The 23,626-nt window shown below is 45.5% G+C and overlaps 1 protein-coding gene across 1 annotated transcript in view; it reads right to left on the bottom strand.

Annotated features, from left to right (window-relative positions):
- Positions 1-23,626, bottom strand: part of TMEM150A (transmembrane protein 150A) — a 40,724-nt gene that overhangs the window by 11,319 nt on the left and 5,779 nt on the right. Inside the window, exons 2-6 of the mRNA XM_082255085.1 lie at positions 22,285-22,466; positions 17,824-17,871; positions 10,045-10,131; positions 594-661; positions 238-365 (exon numbers count right to left, since the gene is read on the bottom strand). Coding sequence (XP_082111211.1) covers positions 238-365; positions 594-661; positions 10,045-10,131; positions 17,824-17,871; positions 22,285-22,349 — 396 coding nt within the window. The 5' untranslated portion in view covers positions 22,350-22,466. The remainder of the gene's footprint in view (positions 1-237; positions 366-593; positions 662-10,044; positions 10,132-17,823; positions 17,872-22,284; positions 22,467-23,626) is intronic.

Raw genomic sequence — 23,626 nt, forward strand, 5'->3', positions numbered from 1 at the left:
TAGTGCAAAACATATATCCAGGATTGTTGCACAAAACTTTATAAGACAAAAAATTTGAAAAATGCATCAATAGATTTTATATTGTAGTGTGTATGTGTGTAAATATATTTATTGACAACTATCACTTCTATCAGGGTCAGGTTCAGGGTTACAGGACCCACACAGGGGAACACAATACACAAAGTTATGGGCAAAACACCTATAATACATAGAGTACGAAAAGCACTGAGTCCTTACCTGGAAGTTCCCCACCATGACAAGTCCTGCTGCGTTGGTGCAACCAGCGATCAGGGCGACTGTATTCAGCCAGGAGCCATGGCTGAGCTCAATGACCTGACTGTATCTCAGCAAACAGATCATCACCACTGAGAGAGAGGAAAGTCAGGAAGGAGGGAGGGACACAGGACAAAGGGCTGAGAGGGGCAGGAGATGGATAAGTAAAATGTCTGGGTGAAAATGGAAAGGAAAGGATGTGAGAATTGTGGTAGGTGGAGGACAGGGAAATGAGGTCAGTGAAAGTGGCCAGGAAGAATGTCTATGGAAAGTTTGGTCAGGAGAAGAAACATGAGGGTTTTAATAGTGGGGACACTCACCCATAAAAGCACCGACATTTCCAATCAGACTGAAGAGACAGCTCTCCGGAGGGTACGTCCCACACTTACTGATAAGACAAGATATAAATATAATGTCATTGCCATATAAGCAGTTACATTTTAAAGTGCCAGGTGGAACATCATTACTGAAAACCTAGACATACTGTACCTTGTGGGTAAAGTGGGGTACAGTTCACTGGAGTCCAGAGCCCCAATATGGGAGACTCCTACCTACCCTCGGTAAGGCTGTCAAAGGTGCAGCTTGGCTATTCAGCTGAGCCATTTGTGTTACCCATCTGTAAAACCTCCATAAACGCCAGCAATCATGTCACTGTACATGGCTTTCCAGCTAAGCTGTCTGATCAGGTGGAAAATTCTCCATATAGCACTATACTACCTTTAGCAGAGAAACAGCAACAAAGCATAAGGTTTCCACTTGTGCTGTAGAAATTTAGTTTTTAGGGTCATAGCCAGCATTTTTTTTAGTTCGCAAAACAGGACGAGTTGAGTTAATCCCAAAGAGCTCAATTTTGGTCTCCTCTGACCACAGCACTTTCTTCCAATCCTTCTCTGAATCGTTTAGATGTTCATTGGCAAACTTCAATTGGGCCTGTACATGTGCCTTCTTGAGGAGGGGGAACTTGCGGGTACTGCAGGATTTCAATCCACGGCGGTATATTGTGTTACCAATGGCTTGTTTGGTGACTGTGGTCCCAACTGCCTTGAGATCATTCACAAGCTCCTCCCGTGTAGTTCTGGGCTGATCCCTTACTTTTCTCTGATCATCCTTACCCCATGAGGTGACATCGTACCAGGAGCGCCAGACCGAGGATGATTATTGGTTATTTTGTATTTCTTCCATTTGCGAATAATTGCTCCAACAGCTGTCTCCTTCTCACCAAAGCTTCTTGCTGATGGTTTTGTAGCCCATTCCAGCCTTGTGCAGGTCGATGTCCTTTGACAGCTCTTTAGTTTTGCCCATAATGGTGAGGTTTGAATGGAAGAAAGAGATTCTGTGGACAGGTGTCTTTAATACACATGGCAAGTTGTCGTTAGGAGCAAAAAAAATTGACAAGACTGATCTGTGTACCACATGAGCACGTACTGTAGCCAGTCTGTGGGAGCTAGAATTATTGTTGGTTGGTAGGGGATTAAATATTTATTTTACTCACTGAACTGCAACTCGATTTATAGTATTTTATCATGTTTTTTTCTTGATTTTTGGATAATGATCTGTCTCTATCATATAAAACACACCTGTGATAACTATAGTATTCACATAAAATTAATCAGCACAGTAATCAAACCAAAACACAGAAACAGAATAAATGGATTTTTGTAAGAACTTACCGTAAAATCCTTTTCTCTTAAGCTCATTGACAGACGTAGTCTTCTTGATTCTCAAGAGCTGGGTTATGTTGTCTCCGCAGGAGTAGGACTAGGCAGAAAGACAAAACGTTCTGGCTCCACCTTAGGGGCAGTCCCTGAGGGTATATCCTCCCTCTCTCTGCTACAGGGAATCAGTTCTGTTTAAAGCAGTACAGAGAATTTAACCCAACCCAACTCAATGATAGAGGGGCGGGTACTACGTCTGTCAATGAGCTTAAGAGAAAAGGATTTTACGGTAAGTTCTTACAAAAATCCATTTTTCTCTATCGCTCATTGACAGACGTAGTCTTCTTGATTCTCAAGAGCTGGGACATCCAGAAGCAGTGCCACAAATGAGGGGTGGGATTGACAAAATCAAATCCAATCTAGAAGGCCCAACCGGTGCCAAACTAGAATTTTTAAAGGCTCATTATAAACAAAGAATGAGACTAAAGAAAAATTTTCCAACGGAAAAAACCCTCGAGGTAGACCACTGGTCTCCTCAAATTGCGGCCTGCAAAACCTTGCGGCCAAACGAGGCATCAGACGATGCCATTACATCAACTTTATAATGTTTAGTAAAGGTATGCACCGACGACCAGGTAGCCGCCTTGCACACCTGGACCACTGACGCCTGATGGCGAAAAGCCCATGACGCACTAAGTGCCCGAGTGGAGTGCGCCTTAACAGGGAACGGGGGCTCCCGACCCTTGATAGAATAAGCCTGTACTACCGTCTGTCTGATCCATCTGGAAATGGTCGCGGCAGATGCAGGCAACCCCTTTTTGGGTCCATCTGGGATCACAAAAAGTGAATCCGTCTTGCGAAACGAGTCTGTCGTTTTCAAGTATACCCTGATCGCCCGGACCACATCCAAGGAGTGTAACGCAAACTCCCGAGGATGACTGGGCTTAGGACACAGGGAAGGTAATACAATTTCTTCATTCAGATGAAATTCTGAAACCACTTTTGGTAGGAAGGATGGATTCGGACGAAGAACCACCTTATCTCTATGAACCACCAGATATGGTGAACGACAAGATAATGCGGCCAGTTCTGACACCCTGCGTGCAGAAGTAATAGCCACCAAGAAGGCCACCTTCTGGGACAACGTGGGTAGAGGAATCTCCCTAATATCTTCAAAGGGAGGTTTCTGAAGAACCGACAACACTAAATTAAGATCCCAGGGGGGTAACGGCGCGTGCACTGGCGGAGCCAGATGTCGCACCCCCTGGATGAAATTCCGCACCAAGGAATGAGTAGCCAAAGGCTTCTGAAAGAAGATGGCTAATGCTGAGACCTGACCCTTGATAGTACTCAAGGCCAGTTTCTGCTCAACCCCTTGTTGCAGAAAAGCCAATATTCGACTAATCGAATAAGACCGAGCACGGAACCCCAAAGGTTCACACCATGCAATGTAGGACTTCCATGTGCGATGATAAATCTTTCTGGAAGTCGCTTTCCTTGCTTCAACTAGAGTAGGAATAACTGAAGCTGACAAACCTTTGTCCTTCAGCACCTGGGTCTCAATAGCCAGGCCGTTAAAGCCAGCGATCGTAAAGCAGGATGGAAGATCGGTCCCTGAGACAGTAGATCCTCCCTGAGAGGAAGTCTCCATGGGACGTCTGCCACCAGTCTGACCATGTCGGCGTACCAAGCTCGACGAGGCCAGTCCGGAGCTACCAGGATTACTGGGATTCCTTCCTCCTCTATCCTGCGAAGAAGTCTTGGCAGTAACGCGAGAGGAGGGAAGGCATATATTAGCTGGTATTGCCCCCACGGGGCGATCAGTGCGTCTGCGGTTTCTGCTAGAGGATCGCGGGAGCGAGCCACGAATCTCTGAACTTTCCTGTTGAATCGTGATGCCAACAGATCCACATCCGGGGTGCCCCACCGTAGGCACAACTGGTGGAAAACGTCTGGATGGAGGGACCATTCCCCCTGATCCAGGGTCTGACGGCTGAGATAATCTGCCTGCCAATTCTCCACCCCCGGAATGAACACCGCAGAGATTGCTGGAACAAATCGTTCCGCCCAGCGAAGAATGCAAGCCACTTCTTTGGCCGCTCGGACACTCTTGGTGCCCCCCTGGTGATTGACATAAGCCACGGCCGTGGCATTGTCCGACTGGATCCGAACCGGGCTGCCCTGGAGCTGCTCGGTCCAGTGAATCAGACAAAGTCTGATCGCTCTCAGTTCCAATACATTTATCGGTAACCTGGATTCTTCCGGGGACCAAAGTCCCTGGACAGATAACTGACCAAGAATTCCTCCCCATCCGGATAGACTGGCATCCGTGGTCACTATCGTCCAATATATTGGCAGAAATGACTTTCCCTGGCTGAGCATTGGAGACCGAAGCCACCAAACCAGAGACTCTCTGGTCTGTTTGCTCAATCGTATCTGATTGTCCAGGGATTCCGGATTCCGATTCCATCTGAGAAGAATCTCTTGCTGAAGAATTCGGGTATGGGACTGGGCAAATGGGACTGCTTCGAATGAAGCCACCATCAACCCCAGAACCCTCATGCAAGTCCGAAGGGAAGACCAGCTGTTGGACAGTAACAACTGGACTGCTGATTGAATCTTTCGGAGTTTCCCTACCGGAAGGAAAACTCTTGTCCTGACTGTGTCTAGAATTAGACCCAGATATTCGAGCCTCTGGGTGGGAACCAGAAATGACTTTTGCTGGTTCACCAGCCACCCGAATTCCTGTAAAGAAATCATAGTAATTTCTATGTTTTGTAGCAAGGTCTGAGGAGACTCTGCATGAAGCAGAAGATCGTCTAGGTAACCTAGAATCGATATACCTCTTTGGCGCAGAAGTGCCAACATTGGGGCCAACACCTTTGTGAAGACCCGCGGAGCCGTGGCGAGACCGAAAGGTAACGCCACAAACTGATAGTGGTTCTCCTCTACGGAAAAGCGTAGAAAACGCTGATGTCCTGCGAAAATGGGATGTGAAGATAGGCGTCCTTGATGTCTATGGACGCTAGGACATCCCCTGGATGCAGGAAGGCTGCTACCGTGCGAATGGACTCCATTCTGAATCTTCTTATGTTGACGAAAGAATTGAGTGCTCTTAAGTCCAGAATTGGACGCACTTTGCCCTCTTTCCTGGGTATTGTAAACAGGTTTGAATAAAACCCTTGAAACCGTTCTGTCCAAGGAACGTGGACTACCACTCCTTGTTGTAGTAGATCTATGACTGCTCTCCGCAGATCTTCTAAACGATCTGAGGATAGTCGGATATTGGAAGGGAAGAATCGCGCCGGTGGGAGAGATCGAAACTCGATCTTGTACCCTGACCTTATGATCTGGAGGGGGCGGGCTTTTGCTTGCCCGACCAACGACCCCTGACGCCTCCTGCAGGAGCTTTGGAGGACTTCGTTTTTTCACCCGCTGGACGAAAAAACCTCTTGTGAGCAGAAAAAGAAGGCCCTCGTCTTTGACGAGTTCCTCTACCTTTAAAATTTTGCGGTAAAAAGGTGCTTTTTCCACCGGTGAGATCCTTAATGATCTCATCTAAGTTGGCTCCAAATAGACGCTCTCCTGAAAAGGGGATATTAGCCAATGCTTTTTTGGAACCTTGGTCGGCTAACCAACCTTTTAGCCACAGTGTACGCCTGAGAACCACTGCTGAGACTGATGCTCGCGCCATTAATGGAGTGGCGTCTAACGCCGCATCACATACAAACTGTAACCCCTGTATCATTTGTTCCAACAAATCTGATACCGCCTGAGGGACTTCTTCTAAGTCCCGGCGTAACCACTTGGTCCATTCAGTTACAGCCTGCGAAACCAGACCAATAGCAATTATTGGTCTGAAAGCTGATCCAATCAAGGAAAACATGGTGCGAGACATAGCTTCTATCTTGCGATCCACTGGATCTTTAAAAGACGGAGCGTCTTCTAAAGGAATAACCGTGGCTTTATTCAATCTAGCAATAGGTGAATCCACCACAGGTGGTTCTGTCCATTTCTTAATAAGGGTTTCCTCAAACGGATAACGCCTGTCAATGCGTTTAGAAATATTAAAAGTGCGTTTTGGCAGACGCCATTCTTCTTCGATTGGATTGCCAAAACATTTGGGCAATGGAAAAACCTTCGCCACTTTGATGCGTTTTTTTAGTCCCAAAAGGGATCTCAGTTTCAGCTATCTCTGATGGAATACCCTGTAACCTTAAGGTCTCTTGAACAGATACAATGAGTGCGTTTACCAACGCTTCCTCTCGGGCTATGGCGGATGCCGAAACATCCTCCTCACTGTCTGAAGAGACAGGACCCGAGACACCAATACCAGATGAAGTACCTGCAACTGCAGAAATAGGCTCAGAGTCTGAATCCGAGGTTTCAGATAATAAGGGGTTAGGCGGGGGTCGCTTTCTTGCGCCCTGTCCCTGACAAGCCACTTCCACCCGGGACACAAAAGTTTCCATAATAGCTGACAAAGATTCAATTGTCAATGGGGTGCTGGAGGATCCCGCAGACCCCTCGAGGGGATCCGGAGGAGATACATGAGTGGCAGGGTCCATGTTAATACAGGACACCTTTGCCAGCAAAACAAAAAAACTTTTTTTTTTTTTTTTTTTTTTTTTTTTTGTGTCTCCCCCTAGCGCAATAGCGCCCCTCAGAGTACCTGCTTCTCGATCCCAGAGAGAGAGAGAGGGACCCCCAAGGCTCACCAACCGATGCAGTGCAGTTTCCAACAAACTGCAGTCAGCGTCTGTCTTACACAGACTGGAAGGAGCTGTTTGCTTTTTCCCGGGCAGAAGGCGTGGCTCCGCCCCCTGTGTACGCCTTCCGGCGTTCCCAGCCCTCCACGAGGTGCTGGGCTCACAAAACATGGCCGCCCCCATAGAAGAGACATAAGACTCCAAAAACATGGCGGCCGGCGTGACCTGAGGACATACATGCATTCGGTCTACGGCAAAATGGCGGCGGACCGCCGATATCGTCTTCCCAGCACATCCACCTGCACTCTGCTAAGAGGTGACATATGGATCTACAGAGATACACTGCACATAAGGTAGGATTATACCTCCTATGTCTGCTGTAATGTTACAGTCTGCTGGGTAGAGTGTTAGCTCTTGAACCAAGTCCACTTCCCACAAACACATGCTGTATTACAAGGGGGACTTGTAAGTATCAGATATATACTGACCATATATGGAGGGGCCCATAATATATACTGCCTCATAATGAGGAAAAAAGGGAACGTTTACTCACCATACCGAACCGACAGGCACCCTCTCTTCACAATACCCTCTCCACCGGGGTGGGGGTTTGTGGACGCCTCGACTCTCTGGTACCTTGCGTCCAAGCGAGACTTTTAACTCGCAAAGTCAGTCCCTTCACTGGGACTCCGTCGCGGCCGACCCAGCGCGGAGCTCTGGTCTGCACGCGCTCGTAGGCAGAAACCGGGGTGACCACTGGATCTCAACATCCAGCCCGTCGCCCGGCCCCGCATACTTACTTGAATATGTCGCGGCCGACCAAGCGCAATGCCATGGTCTGCGCGCGCTCGTAGGCCGGCTGGGGTGACCACAAGTGTCGCCCAGTCCGGCATTTTTGCTTGAAGATCTCACAGGAAAAAACACTGGAGAAAACTACCTAAAAAATGTCTTTTTCTTAAAGAAAAAAAAGTCTTGCCAGGACCAAAAGATCCCAGCAAGGAACTTAGGTCCTTACTCCTGACTAGACAGAAAAAAACTGATTCCCTGTAGCAGAGAGAGGGAGGATATACCCTCAGGGACTGCCCCTAAGGTGGAGCCAGAACGTTTTGTCTTTCTGCCTAGTCCTACTCCTGCGGAGACAACATAACCCAGCTCTTGAGAATCAAGAAGACTACGTCTGTCAATGAGCGATAGAGAAATACAAATTAAGTGGTAAATGATAAAAAAGTTGGGAGTTGGAGGCTCACATGTGACGTCACCTGCTGCAATGCTGAGCCTGCACAAGAGCAGTTTCTGTACAACTACAGGCTACTTTACATTCGACCAAATGCAAGGGTTTTAACACAGTTTCAGAATAAAGATATTGATTGAGACAGAGAGCACTATTAAGTGGGGTACACACTATAATAAAATTGGGCGAACGATCCTCAGAGTTTACCCGTTGTTTCACAGCAAATTGGAACCAAGGGAATGAAAATTGGTACGAAAATTTTTTTTTGTTGTTTATGGTTTCTGATCATGTGCAGTCTCTCCTGATTTTTCTTGTACAAAAATTGTACGAAAAAGGTACACATTAAACGAAAATCCTTAGTTTTGTTCCCGTACGAGAAAAATTTTGGAGTCTGTCCCTTTGAGAATTTTCGTAAAAAAATTCAGAATCGGCTGTCAAAGTTGTGTACACACTATACGAAAATCGTACGAAAATTCTTTTGACGTAAATGTTCACATTTTAGTCTGCTTGGTTTTGTATATACCTTTGGGGAACTTGCCTATATTGGAAGCATTGGAAGCTGGATGCCACCGGTGATTTAACTCCCTGTTCATTCAGAGATCAAAACTCTGAGATGAGCAGCCTGTGTTACCATCAGTGGTGGAAGTTAATCACCTGGGGTGGATGACGTTTAACATTTTTCCACTGCCTATAAGGAATCCTATGGTCTATGGTCTCTTACATTTGGGAGTTCTCTCTTCCTTGGACTTTATATTATTAAGACTGTGTTGTGCTGCACCTTTTCATTGTCTCTATGATAATTGTAGACCCTTCATTTCTTTCTAAGTGGGTAAACTTACAAAAGCTAGCAAAAAAACAAACAGTATTGGCACTCGCAAGCCATGTTGGACTGGCACCAGCCAGGGAACAATTACTGGGATTACTGGGAAAATAAGAATCCAATCAATATAAGGAATGCAGTTCATATATTGAAACTAATTCCTATGTGTGTAGAGTGGTTGGGGGTGTGCTGGTATCAGAGGGCTGTAGGCTCTAATGAGAGTTAGAAGGAACTCTGCTGGAATACAAAAGGAGAGAGAACAGTGCCATCTGAGTGTAGCAGTAAACAATCTTTATTCCAGTAACAAGACAGCAACTTACAAGATAAAAGAATGAAAGCCCTTGGAATGCAAAAGGGTTGTTCCACTCTGGAGCTGGACGCCGTGCAGCTGGTGCGTGTTGAACTGGACCTCTTGGCATCGCTGGTGGGTTCCAGCACTTCTAATAAACTCTGGTACACTCGTGGATGGCAGGCGACGTCACTACTGGGTCCTGAGGTGAGCGGGTGGGGCACATGTTCGGAGCATGGGTGCTCCTTCTTCAGGCATCTCCAGAGCTGAAGAACCCTTTTGCACACTAAGTGCTTTCATGTGTTTATCTTGTAAGTTGCTGTCTTATTATTGGAATAAAGATCATTTACTGCCACACTCAAGATGGCGCTGCTCTCCTCTCTCCCCTTGAAACTTACAAAATCTGCAGGGGATCAAATAATTATTTTTTGCCACTGTAACAGAGGAACAAAGCAGCAGACAAAAAATACACTTTGTGTTCTGGACTGAGACAAGTACACATTATAGAGGGATATGCTTTGTTTATATTTCATGTCTGGGGTTTACAACCACTTTAATCTAAGTATGTGTAAGTTACTGAGGCACAATAAACAGACTCTGCATTTACTGCCTCAGTATGTGGTAGAGACTTCAACTGGCATGTGAACATCTCAGGTACCTTCTACAAACCCCTGCGCCACGAGGAAGCTGGTGCTTGACCCCAACCCTTCTATTCTACGATTGACCCATAAAGTGATGGGTGACCTCACTGACCAATCATAGGACACAATAGAAGGTGGTCGAGACTTCCTAGTGGAAGTTGGTGCTTGCACATTAGAGGTTCTGAGTTTTTGGGATTCACAGGGCTCTCTGGAATGTAACAGGAGGTGTGCCTGCACTAACATTTCAGTAGAACTCTACATAGAAGCAATGAGTACATGTACACTTTGAAGCCTGGCAAGGGGGTCTGGGGACATTTAAATATGTAATGATTAGGAAGAGCTGATGATCACACATCAGTAGGATTGGGGAGGGACCCCTAAAAGGTATTCTGCAGAGTATGTGCAATGATTTTCAGAGTAGGTCACCTGATGAGAGGGACATCCTCCAGAGTGCAGCAAGACTTCGGTGTCCCCTGCTTGGCAGTGTCATCGGAGCACGTCACGTTGTACGTCCTGAAAAATAGGAATTACCAGCAGCATAAAAAAATAAACACAACATAGCAAAGTATTATAAACTGTATATAATTAGGAAAATGTGTAAAGACAGCAGTGAGTGAAGACCGAGACAAGTGTATAATAAAGAAAAAGTAGTAGAGTATTTTACTGTGTTAGCTGTCAATTATATCAGAAAGTTTGGAGTTTAAGGGATGCTCATAAGATGCAAGTTTTCATGATGACTTCGATCCCTTTTCAGAGATTCAAGTCATCCTAAAAGCTTGCATCTTTAATAACATAAGTTGGCCAATAAAAGGATATCACTTGAACTCCAAACTTTCTAAAGAAAAAAAAATAGAAAAAGACACACAGTAGCACAATTATTACATAAGACAACAATGTTAAAAAAAAAAAAAAGACAAGCAGTACCAAGTGAGGCCAGAAAATGTGGAGAGACACACACAAGCATGTATTGTCACAGAAAAGTGTGTAGCAAAGATATTTTTCACAGAAGCAATACAGAGATGCAATAGGAATGTGCATGTGATGAACATTACACACAGCCTCTACACATACAAACACACATGACCCTCTATCCTCTGCCCTTCTATTTAAAGTGTATTTTTCAGTTTACCCTCCCCTCCCTGCAAGCATCATTCTACATATCTACAAGGGATAAGTTTCAGCCTGGAAACAATGCAGCAAAACATGTATTATGCAATCTGTGAGTGTGTATTTACATTGGCTCCACTTGTCAACTTTACAGATGGCTGCTGTAATGACGCAAGCAGATATCCTGGATGTACTCATCTGGCTCCCACCAGTGGCCTCTTGAGGGACTACATTGTACAGAGACCACAAGGGAATTGTCTGCATCCAGTACTGTAGTGAACAGGGAGTAAGGGCCCTTTCACACGGGCTCTTTTTTTTTTTTTGAAAAACAGTGAGTTTATTGAAAAGAAAAAAAAACCCAAAAGGTTTACAACAACATTTTCAAGGACTGTTCCCGTACAATGCATCTGTGGCAAGAAACAGCATATACAACTAGCAGCATCAACATTACAGTACATGCAGTTAAGTCAAATAGTGCAAAGGAGCGGTCATGAAAATTCAGAGAGGCACAAGGCAGATGTTAACCACAAGCGTCGGACCTCTGCATTCAACGGTCCCATATTTTGTTAAATTTAGTGGGATTCTCCCTGTGTTTATACACAAGTCTATGATATGGTAAGATGCCGTTAACCTCTGCCACCCACTCACTCATTTCAGGGGGACGTTCTCGCATCCACTTCCTAGCAATCAGTTTTCTAGCTAAGAAGAGTGTGGTGTGCATGAAGGAGATCAGGGATTTGTTCATGTCTTCATCTGGGTAAACTCCCAGGAGACACTGTTTAGGGTCTAACTGTACAGGGGAGCCCATCTTGTCATGCAGGAAGGCCACTACTTGTTTCCAGTAGCCCTGGACAACGGGACAGCTCCAGAACAGGTGGAAAAAAGTGCCCACTGTCTTGTGACACATAGGACAATCCGGGGAAGCCTCTGGTCGATATCTCGACAAGCCCAGGGGAGTGAGGTAGGTCCTGTGTAGTATGAATAACTGTGTAAGACGGTCAGATAGTTTGGGGGACACCTTCCTACACGCTTCAAGGGCGTCATCCCAGTCTTCGTCGTCCATGTCCCCCACGTCCGTCACCCAGTTAGCTTTGACAGCGTAGGCCAGAACAGTGGAGGAAGGTGTGTGTAGCTCCGCGTAAAAAATAGAGATAAGATGTTGTGGGTCCATACATTTAATAAGCTCAAGGATAGAAAGAGACTCTACAGAGGGAAGTACAGGCTGAAACTGAGTGCGAAAAGCGTGTCTTACCTGATAATACCGAAGTAGCATATGGGGCGGTAGGGAGTGGACCGCACTCAGGTACGCAAACGTGCCCAGGGCCGTCCCCTTCACACGGGCTTTCTGATCCGGTCCGCCTGTCAGTTTTTCAGGCGGACCTGATCGGGTGCTCCATGCACCCCTTTGGAGCAGCGGAGGTCAGCGGTGACATACCCTTGCTATCCGATCCGGTCTGTAAAATCCGGACGGATGAAAACCCTATTTTCCATCCGTCTGGAGGATCAGATGAAAACGGACAGACAGTCTGTTTTCATCCGATCTCCCATAGAGGAGTGTGGGGATCTGACAGCTCCATCTCTGCAAAGTAAGCGGAGAAGGAGCTGTCATCCACCTGCTCGGCGGGGATTGGCGGATCGATCCCCGCTGAGCAAAAACGGAGTCCGTCGGGCGCACCGCCCGTGTGAAAGGGGCCTAAAAAAGATTGCCTCTAATTCACTCAAAACTAGCACTGTGCAAACATGGATATATAACAATTCTCACATGTACAGGAGCATCTCATAAAATTAGAATATCATCAAAAAGTTAGTGTTTAACTGTTTTCAGCTGTAGCGTTTTTTAGCTTTTTATACTCCCATAAAAGCTTATGGATCAAAAACATAGAAAAACACAAAAAAGCCGCGTTTTTTGGCATTTTTCAGCGTTTTTACTGCTGAAACACTAGTTCTGGGTTTTTTTTCCAGCCAGAAAACACCCTTGCCAAAAACTGCTGATAACAGCCTATGTGTGCATGGACACATAGGATAAAATGCTGGGGAGTTTACTGGCTGTAGAAAAAAACAGCAGCTGTAAAAATGTCCAATGTGCATGAAGCCTAAAAAACCCTTTCATTGGCAGCCCCTTTACTTTATCTAGCCATAACACACTGTGCAATTGTTTGTTTAACCGCTTGCCGACCAGCCACCATAGTTTTACTGCAGCAGGTCGGCTCTGTCCCGCGAAACGACGTACCTATATGGGACCGCTAGTGGGGGCGGGCACGGTCCGACTGGCCAAAGGAAGTGCCAATCAGCCGGTCCAGCGGTCTCGATGTCCGCTGGGCACCCACAATCGCTCCCCGTGGATCCAGAACGGCAGTCTGTCGTTATAAACACGGCAGACCGCAGTTCTGTTAGTAATGAACACAGGGATCCTGTGTTCCTCCTATTTAGGAACACAGGTCTCCGTGTTCATTCAGCAAGCCCATCCCCCAGGGACACATTTAATCCTTTGATCGGCCCTGGTGTTAACCCCTTCACTGGCAGTGTCATTAGTACATTAACAGTGCATATTTTTTAGTACCGATTACTGTAGTAATGTCACTGGTCCCCCCAAAAGTGTCAAAAATGTCAGTTAGGGCAATGTCCCAGTCCCACTAAAAATTGCTAATCGCCATTACTAGAAAAAAAAGACAAATCTTTCCTCTAGTTTGTAGATGCGATAACTTTTGCGCAAACCTATTAATATACACTTATTGGGATTTTTTTTACTGAAAATATGTAGCAGAATACATATTGGCCTAGAATGATGAAAAAAAAAAAAAAAACATGGATTTTTCTCTTACTGTAAAATCCTTTTCTCTGAGGTTCACTGACGGACACAGCTCCATGTCTACTAGACCAATGGGCTTATGCTGCCCTCTCTTCAGGAGTAGGACTAGGTGGAGACAATTTTGGGTACGCCCCTGAAGCAGTCTGAGGCAGTATACCATCACTTCCTGCTATAGGACTTCAGTTTATGTAACAAGCAGTGTCAGAAGAAAACATAACTCAACCCAACAGAGGGGCAGGTGCTGTGTCCGTCAGTGAACCTCAGAGAAAAGGATTTTACAGTAAGACAAAAATCCAGTTTTTTCTTTCGTTTACTGATGGACACAGCTCCATGTCTTCTAGACCATTGGGATGCCCCAAAGCAGCGTCAATATGAGGGGTGGGAAAAACACAGCAATACGTAGAATTCCCAACAAGGCTAAACATAGCCAACCAGGTAAAACAGGGGCTCAACCAGGAACAACTGGAGCTAACCACCAGGAGGCGGGAGCCTCTGCAACTGCAGACTGCAAAACTTTGCGGCCGAACGCAGCATCCAAAGATGCAAGTAAATCCACCTTATAAAACTTTGTGAATGTGTGTACAGACGCGTAGCCACCTTGCACACCTGAACTCCTGATGCCTGATGATGGAAGGCCCAGGAGGCACAAACCGCCCTTGTAGAATGCGCCTTGACAGTGAAAGGAGGAACCTGACCCATAATAGAATAGGCCTGTACCACCGTCTGTCTGATCCACCTGGAAATGGTCACAGCAGATGCAGCCTGGCCCTTACGAGGCAACCTTAGGAAGGAATGCCTGACAGGGTCGCAACATCACTTTGTCCCTATGAATCACCAGGTAAGGTGACAGACAGGACAACACAGCCAACTCCGACACCCTACGTGCAGAAGTAATAGTGATTAAAAAAAGCCACCTTCTGTGACAAAGTGAGCAGAGGAAGTTCACAAATGTTTTTAAAAGGAGATTTTTGAAGTACCGACAGTACCAAATTGAGTTCCCACGGAGGTACCAGGGATCGCACGGGAGGAGCCAGATGGCGAACGAACTCCCTGCAGAAAGGTGTGAACCAAGGACTTTGCAGCCAACGGCCTTTGGAAAAATATGACCAAAGTGGAGATCTGGCCCTTGATGGTGCCCAGAACCAAACGTTGATCTACATCGAATTGTAGAAACTACAACAAGCGAGACACAGAAAAGGAACGGGGAGAAACCCCACGGGTCCGCTAGAAACCCCCCGGATCCGCCAGCTCAGGAGGTTGTTGACCCCCTTCCAGATCCTGGTGTAAAATTTTTGCCCATTCCGTTAAAGTCTGGGATACCAAGGAAATAGCATACACCGACCGCAACATTGAACCTGCCACGGTGAAAAAGGTACCGGACCAGAGCCTCAGCTCTCTTGTCCACAGGATCCTTAAAGGATGGAGAATCCTCCACCAGGAAGAGTGTGGCCTTATTTAACCTGGAAACCTATAAGTCCACCGATGGTGGAACCGTAAGTTTCTTCAGGAGAGACTTCTCAAAAGGATATTTCCCAGCGAAACGTTTAGGTATTCCAACCATGCGTTTCAGGAACTCCACAGACTAGTGACAATCTCGCCAGTCAAAATAGGCAGGAAAGGGAAACACCTTTGTCACCTTGGAAGATTAACCCCCCCAGAGCAACACAAGAATCAGCGCACCCGCGGCGCTGTATAGCAGAGGAAGGATCCTATACCCACAGAGACTCACCACCCCAGAGTTGGAGAGCGCCAAACAGCCTGCCACACTGCGATCAAAGAGAAAGAGGAAGTGCCGACACTGACACTAGAGGCCCCCCGCAGCACATCATCGCACTCAGACTACAAGGAAATGGCCGCCGCTATTCTCAATAACAAAAAAAAAAAAAAACATGGCCGCGCCACGCGGTGCTGCACGGGACCTCGGAAACCCCAGGAAAGAAGGCATCCACCAGGAGGGGACCCTCCCCCCCACAGCACCAAGGTGCTGGCACCCACAAAAAGGGTGCCCGACAGCGACACCCACCACTCTCCGGCCCAACACCAGAAAATCCCCCCCCCACCCAAAAATACACCCGTGCCCCCCCAAAAGGGGGCTAAGGGGGGGGGGGGAGAGACAGGGGGCAAGTGAGGGCAACCGACACAGGGGAACCTACCATCCCCAGGGAGGGCCTGCGACCACCCCAGCAATTACAAAAGTATGGAGGGGGGGGGGACACTACTCACCACACCACGGCATCAGGTGGGCACAACTCCCAGCAGTCCACCGCACCATCTTGGAATGGGGGTGCTGTGGCCCGAGCTACGCTACGACTCTGATTGCGACTGCTGTCGTGACCATGGCTATGCGACCTCGTAAGGTGTTTCACTTGCCGGCCAGCCCCTGTCCAGTGGGGCTATGTCACAGCCAACCTAGCGTGGAGATAATAGTTGGGTCGCACTCGCAGGCCAGACTGGGAAGACCATAAGGATCTAGGGTATTGGATATCCAGTGCGTCACCCACTCCAGCTGTTGATTGTAGTTCAGACAGGAACAAAAATAATAAAGAAAAAAGTAAAAAATTCAATTTAAAAAAGAAAATGCCAGAACCGCAGATCCCAGCAGAGAGTCAGGTCCTTACTCCTGACTAGGTATAAAAAAACTGAAGTCCTATAACAGGAAGTGATGGTATACACTCTGGGACTGCCCCAGGGATGTACCCAAAATTGTTTCCGCCTAGTCCTACTCCTGAAGAGAGAGCAGCTATACAGGGATTCCCAAACTACGGCCCTGCAGCTGTTGCAGAACTACACATCCCATGAGGCATTGTAAAACTCTGACATTCACATACATGACTAGGCATGATGGAAATTATAGTTCCTGAACAACTGGAGGGCCGTAGTTTGGGAATCCATGGTCTAGAAGACATGGAGCTTTGTTCGTCAGTGAACAGAAGAGAAATTTGATTTTTAATTTTTTTTATTTGGAGTGTTATATAGCAGAAAGTAAAAAATATTGTTTTTTCTCCAGAATGGTCGCTCTTTTTTTGTTTATAGCGCAAAAAAAAAAAAAAAAGGATGTGAACAAATACCAAAATCGCCAAAAGAAAGCTCTATTTGTGGGGAAAAAAGGAGATCAATTTTATTTGGGTACAGCATCGCACGACTGCACAATTATCAGTGCCGTATCGCAAAAATGGCCTGGTCATTAAAGGGGTAAAACTTTCCGGTCCAGAAGTGGATAAACCGATGCCTCTTAATACCTTTTTCCAGTCAGGCCAGTCACATGACTTCCGCTCTGCTACTTCAATCCAGGGCTACAGCAGGAGGAGCCAAGATCTCCCTCTGACGTTGTCACGTGACTGCCATGCTAGCGCCTCAGAACCTCCCACTGTAGCCCTGGATCGTATTAGCAGAGCAGCCCGGAGTCACGTGACTGGCAGGGAGGGTGTACATGAACGTCCCCCCCTGATTGTGCTGCCAGAGTGCCCCCTGCGGCATGCTCTGTGATCACTGAGCCTTTTCAAACTCAGCTGATTATAGATTGGGATAAAGGGCCAATCACAGTCGCCCTATACCACGTGATCAGCTGTCAGCCAATGACAGCTGATCACAGGATGTAAACACAAGCCGGTTATTGGCTTTTCTTTCCTCACACGTACAGCGTGAGGAGAGAAGAAGAGAGCCGATAACCGGCTTGGGTTAGGGACATCGGCACTGATTAGTACAGTCCCATCAGTGCTCACCAGTCCTGCCAATCAGTGCCGCCTATCAGTGCCCACCAGTGCCGCCCTTTTTTAAAAAAAAATTCTGTTTTTTTTTTGTGTGTTTAGCAAAAGATAAAAAACCCAGTGGTGATTAAATACTGCCAAAATATAGCTCTATTTGTGTGAAAAACAAAATTATAAAAGTTTCATATGGATACAATGTTGCATGACTGCGCAATTTTCATTCAAAGTACGACAAGGCTGAAAGCTGAAAATTGGCCTGAGCAGGAAGGGGGTAAAAGTGCCCAGTAGGCAAGTGTTTTGCCCTCATATTCCCTCGGACGTTGGTAAGTGGATTTGCAAAAAGTTTTTTTTATTAAATGATTCTACACAACTTTCTGGAGCCTCCTACAGCTAAATCAGCATAGGACTTTGAAAAGCCTAATGAGAACAATTACTAATTAAATGTTTCTAGCATCTGCACAAATACACAAGGATTAAAAAACACATTCACATTAAGCAAGTTGCACATAAAGTGGGTTATGTGTTCTAATGGTCAATAAATTGGCAACAGAAAAGTACAAAGACTGTACAGATGGTATTTACCAGTTTTCCACAGGACAAACATGATGGTTCATCACAGCCATGGCGTACCTGCAAGGGAAACAAGATTAAAAGTTAACAAGCTGCCATTCATGGCACCCAACATTGTCCACATCCAAATTAGAACTGTCACAACGCATCACTCTGCTTTTCTAACCAATAATGTGGCCTGCCTAAACAGGAACCAGTCAAGACAGTTATTACTTGACCAGATCAGGATCGCATCTAGTGCTGGGAGATCCCACTTGAAGTAGTGGCAGTTCTGGGTTCAGCACATTACTGTTCATTATAATTAAGAAAAGTGCTTTTACCCAGAACGTCCACCTCTTCCAGGAGACAAGACATGTCCGCCAACCTGCTGCAGAGGAGTCTTTGCTGTCAGTAGAAACACAATTTCAGAAAACCTGTGCTAAGACAAACCAGAAGTCTGCCATGCTGATTTCATGGTTTCAGCACTTTGAGTAACTGACTCAGAAAATTTGCAAATCAGAAGCTCTGACTTCACTTTCCACATACGGTACATGTTCCAAATCAGAAAGCACCAAGGCCAAACAAAACAGCCAGGTAACTAGTCTCTCCAGACTGAGGTCCAAAATGGCAGCCCCCACAATAAAAGTACAGCTTTTACTGAAGTTTAAAAAGTTCCTTTAGACCAAGCTGGCCCAAGCAAACTATTTACTTCACTAAGAGATGCAGCGGCTGTGTGGGTGATATAAACTGTATGTAGTCTCAGCTAGTATACAATGCTATTTATTGACAGCAATACAATTTCCTGTTACTACACCTGGAACAAAATTGAGTTGGGCTGAGTGCTGCTTATTCATTCACAGGAAACTTTATTTTTCTGAATGAATGCAAGACTTCCTTTGATTGGCTGAGAAGAGGATTGCAACATCATCCACCCATTTCTCCACCTCAGCCATTCAGAAAATACAATGTTTCCTCAGAATGGCTGACCAGCGCTGAGCCCAACTTTGTTCCAAGAGTGGGATGGGAAGTTCTCATTCCACTGCTGGAACCCAGTGCTGTATACTGTAGGTAGCTGGGGCTACCTACAATTTATTCAGCGTACTCAGCCACTGCATTTCTTTTAGTGAAGTAAGTCCCGGTTCACACTAATGCGATGCGGGAACACTGCGAATATACTGCGTGTTCCAGCATCGCATCCGCAGCACAGGCCATATGCGATACGCTGGGGGTGTCAATTCAAAGTTAACGAGACCCCCAGATCAGATCGCATATCGCAGTGCGATCTGAAAGTTTGCACAGGAATCGGATCGCACTGGTGTGATCCACCATTCGATTCGATTCTGCTGTGGACAAAAAAAAGGGTCCTGTGCGTGTTCACTGCGATTGCGGTGCAAATTCAGCCATACAAACTGTATGGCTGAATTTGCACCGGCACAGACATCGCATGTGATTTAGGAGCAGTGCGTTCCGAATCATATGCAATGTCTGTGATCGCAATAGTGTGAACCGGCACTTAATTGTTTCTTTGTACCAGCTTGAGCAAATCTCTATCCCCTCGCCCTCCCCCAGTACTTTTTACTGTCTGTAAGGAAAACAAACATGCAGCTCTGATATTCAGTTCTGCCTGAATAATAAAATCTGGTATTACTGTATGACCACTGAAAAACAATACTCTGTACGAGTTACTTAATGTATCCTTTAATAAAAACAGTTATTACTGAATTCCAATCACTTGGAAAGATCTGATTTCTTTAACATAATGCTGATAGTGTTGTAGTATACCTAGCAGGTCTTGGCAGTGTTAGGGTTTGGTAGCACTGTGGACTGTTGTATATAAAGGTGTATTGGAAATCCTTCCTTCTTAAAGCAAAAACGGATTAAGTACAGGAGGTAAATATCAAGCAAAGTTAGTGTAAAGGAGTGCTCAGTATCCAGTAGATGTAGGTAAAAAATTGTTTTATTGAGAATCACAACGATAAGATAAAGCCAATGTGTTTTGGGGGATCAAGGACTCCCCCCTTCCTCAGGGCTGATAAAAAGATGAACAAAAACTGAACAGCCCTGAGGAAGGGGAAGTCCTTGTTCCCCCAAAACATGGCTTTATCTTAAAATCTTGATTCCGAATAAAACAATTTTATACCTACATCTACTTGATACCGGGCGCTCCTTTACACCCACTTTCCTTGATCACACATGGAACCGACCATGAGGCCGTACCTCAAGGTAGCAGCCAAGGTCCCCAGCAGGGCCCACCACCCCAAAAGCAGCAAAATCTCAGAAAGAAAAACCTTTCCCATCTGCCCGCATTTCCTCATATCTAAAAAAAGTGACTGACGAGTCAGTCCAGTACAATCTCTACCCTCAAAGAGGGAGTAAATATGTCTTTGCTGAACACCCCTGAGCACCTCCTTTTTTCTGGTCCTCATTTATGGTTGCCTTGCCGCAATGAATACCGCTCATACATTTAATAAAAGCTGTATTCTAGGGTTGCACCAATACTGTTTTCTTTTATCAGCGAGTATGAATACGGATACTTGGTACTCAACTATACGCATTATCAATACTTTTGCAGTGCGATTTGAGCCCATACAAAATTATAGGCTCAAATCGCACTGCAAAAAAAAAATGCATGCAGTTTGAACAAGACACAATAGGAACAGCAACAGCCAGGTGAGATCAGTCCTGTGCTCTTTTCTCCACTCATGTTCCTTGTCAGCACATGAGCATTGCAACACACCTGACTGACTCCTAAGGTTGCCCCTTCCCCTCCTAGTATAATAAATACTGCTGTATAGAGGATTGCAAGAGGTTGCTCCAAAGTCAATTCAGTTATTTACACTAGTTGCACTGAAAAAAAATATATATACATACAACGATGTACTAAAGAATTACTGAATGCAAGGGCAAAATATCTGCCTTGAGTTCGCCTTTAACCCCATTTTTTGCTCTGTGCCGGGATCCTCTACGCCAAAAGTTACATGCACAGGGACCAACGTGTTTAAATCTTCACTTCTGTTCTGTTTCTACTTTGGAAACATTTAAGGCCAGGTCAAGTGCTTCATGGCCCAGTGATAGATATGACCAATACTGCATCTTTGGGAGAGAGAGGGGGGGCGTACGGAAGCTCCATGTCTGAATGGACAAACTGAGCTGCAGCTCGGCTCGGATGCCCCCATAGCAAGCTGCACATTGCATTACATTCTTTCAACAGTGACCCGGAAGTGACATAACTTGGAAACAAGTGTATGGAAGCATTCGGGCAGCAGGCGCCAGGACGCAATTTCTTGTCCTCATGGCAACCTGGCACCTGGGATTTGTCAAGCCCTGGTTTATAACCTTTGACTAATTTGCCATGCTACCAAACTTCATTCCAGTTTACAATGGATTGGGTAATATACATAAAAGGACCATATTCTTAAAAAATATCTCCTTCCATGTTGAATTGAACTGGATGGACCTGTCTTTTTTAACCAGACTAATGCCTCGTACACACGCAACGATTGTTGGCTGTGAATTTTCGGCCAACGTCCGATCGGCCGATTTTCGGCTTGTTAGTATGATGCTTCCGACAACCGACTCCGACTTTTCGGCCGAACAAAATCTGGTGTGCATGCTATAAAATTTTTGTTGGATGTCAACAGAACGGCCGATTGTTCGTCAGTCAGTACAGATTTCGGCAGACAAAAATCAGATGAGCAAGACTGGGCATGCTCAGAGAAGAAAAAACACACGGAAAGTAAACCAGCACATGACATCACTTCTGAAGTTGGTTTTTGTTGGCCGAGAAAATTCATGTGCAGTCTAGAGCACATTTCAACCAACACAACAACACTGGACAAAAGACGGCCGATCGGTCGGCCGATAATCGTTACGTGTGTACGAGGCTTAACTATGTCTGATTGGACTGTATACACAAGCATTTCCAGTAGGCATGGCGATGTAGCTAGCATTGCACAATTCAAACTGAACAGGCGTGTGAGAAAATAAAAACTTAGTTCAGTGTGTCTTATGTAATACAGCCACATTAGCTAATACATTCTCACGCAGTGTCAGCTTTATCTAACGCTTGTCCTCCAATTTCTGTGCCTGCTTCCCCACCAATAATATCTGCATCAAATGCTTCCTCCCCCTTCTCAAGCCGCCATTTGTCAGCTCTACGACCATGAACGCTCTACACTGAGAGACCGTCTCAGTCACTACAATGCAGTCAAGCAATTTTTGGTACTGTTTATCATTATTTATGGTTTAAATATGTGTTCTGCATTTTTATGTTAATTTGTTAAAATAAAGTCTTCTTAAAATTAAAACAATTTTTATCTGTTGCTTAACAATGTATTTTTAATCTTCCTATATAATCATGTGCAGGTTGTGTAGTGCTGGCTCCTAGTTCAAGGTGAGATGTTTCCAGTCCTTATCTAAGCCAATGAAACCGGTTCAGTACAGTAGCTACTCACACAATCCATATAAAACAGGTTCAGAACGGTAGCTACTCACACAATCCATATCCCCGGGATGGAGAATGCACTCAGGCTGATGGGCAGGACAATCCAGCCAGTCATTAGTAAGGAAGGTCCAGGGGTCAAGGGAGGGGGATGAGCAGGCCGTACAGGAAACTCCAGGGCAAACCATCAGCAGATGCTACCAGCCAGAGCAAAGGGCATTTCACCAACAACCTCCTAGGTGGAATGCATAAGTAATTAATGACAATACTAATGATTGACAGGTCAATTCATAACTAGATCCACAATTCACTGACAAACTGTTGACTTAAACTTTAGTGCAAGTATTGTTGCAGATGAAAAAGAAGAATACTAAATCCATGTAGGTGAGTATCATGGACGTTTACCTGCAGCTTTGTTCTTGGCTAAGGCAAACTCCAAAACAGCTAAATACAGAATTTAACCTCTTGCTGACTATGTAACATGTACAGTGCCTTGCGAAAGTATTCGGCCCCCTTGAACTTTGCGTCCTTTTGCCACATTTCAGGCTTCAAACATAAAGATATAAAACTGTAATTTTTTTCTGAAGAATCAACAAGTGGGACACAATCATAAAGTGGAACGAAATGTATTGGATATTTCAAACTTTGTTAACAAATAAAAAACTGAAAAATTGGGCATGCAAAATTATTCAGCCCCTTTACTTTCAGTGCAGCAAACTCTCTCCAGAAGTTCAGTGAGGATCTCTGAATGATCCAATGTTGACCTAAATGACTAATGGTGATAAATAGAATCCACCTGTGTGTAATCAAGTCTCCGTATAAATGCACCTGCACTGTGATAGTCTCAGGGGTCCGTTTAAAGCGCAGAGAGCATCATGAAGAACAAGGAACACACCAGGCAGGTCCAAGATACTGTTGTGGAGAAGTTTAAAGCTGGATTTGGATACAAAAAGATTTCCCAAGCTTTAAACATCCCAAGGAGCACTGTGCAAGCGATAATATTGAAATGGAAGGAGTATCAGACCACTGCAAATCTACGAAGACCTGGCCGTCCCTCTAAACTTTCAGCTCATACAAGGAGAAGACTGATCAGAGATGCAGCCAAGAGGCCCATGATCACTCTGGATGAACTGCAGAGATCTACAGCTGAGGTGGGAGACTCTGTCCATAGGACAACAATCAGTTGTATACTGCACAAATCTGGCCTTTATGGAAGAGTGGCAAGAAGAAAGCCATTTCTTAAAGATATCCATAAAAAGTGTTGTTTAAAGTTTGCCACAAGCCACCTGGGAGACACCAAACATGTGGAAGAAGGTGCTCTGGTCAGATGAACCCAAAATCAAACTTTTTGGCAACAATGTAAAACGTTTTGTTTGGCGTAAAAGCAACACAGCT

Source organism: Pelophylax lessonae (assembly GCF_965119305.1).
Source record: "Pelophylax lessonae genome assembly, chromosome: 4".
In the NCBI taxonomy this organism is placed as follows: Eukaryota; Metazoa; Chordata; class Amphibia; order Anura; family Ranidae; genus Pelophylax; species Pelophylax lessonae.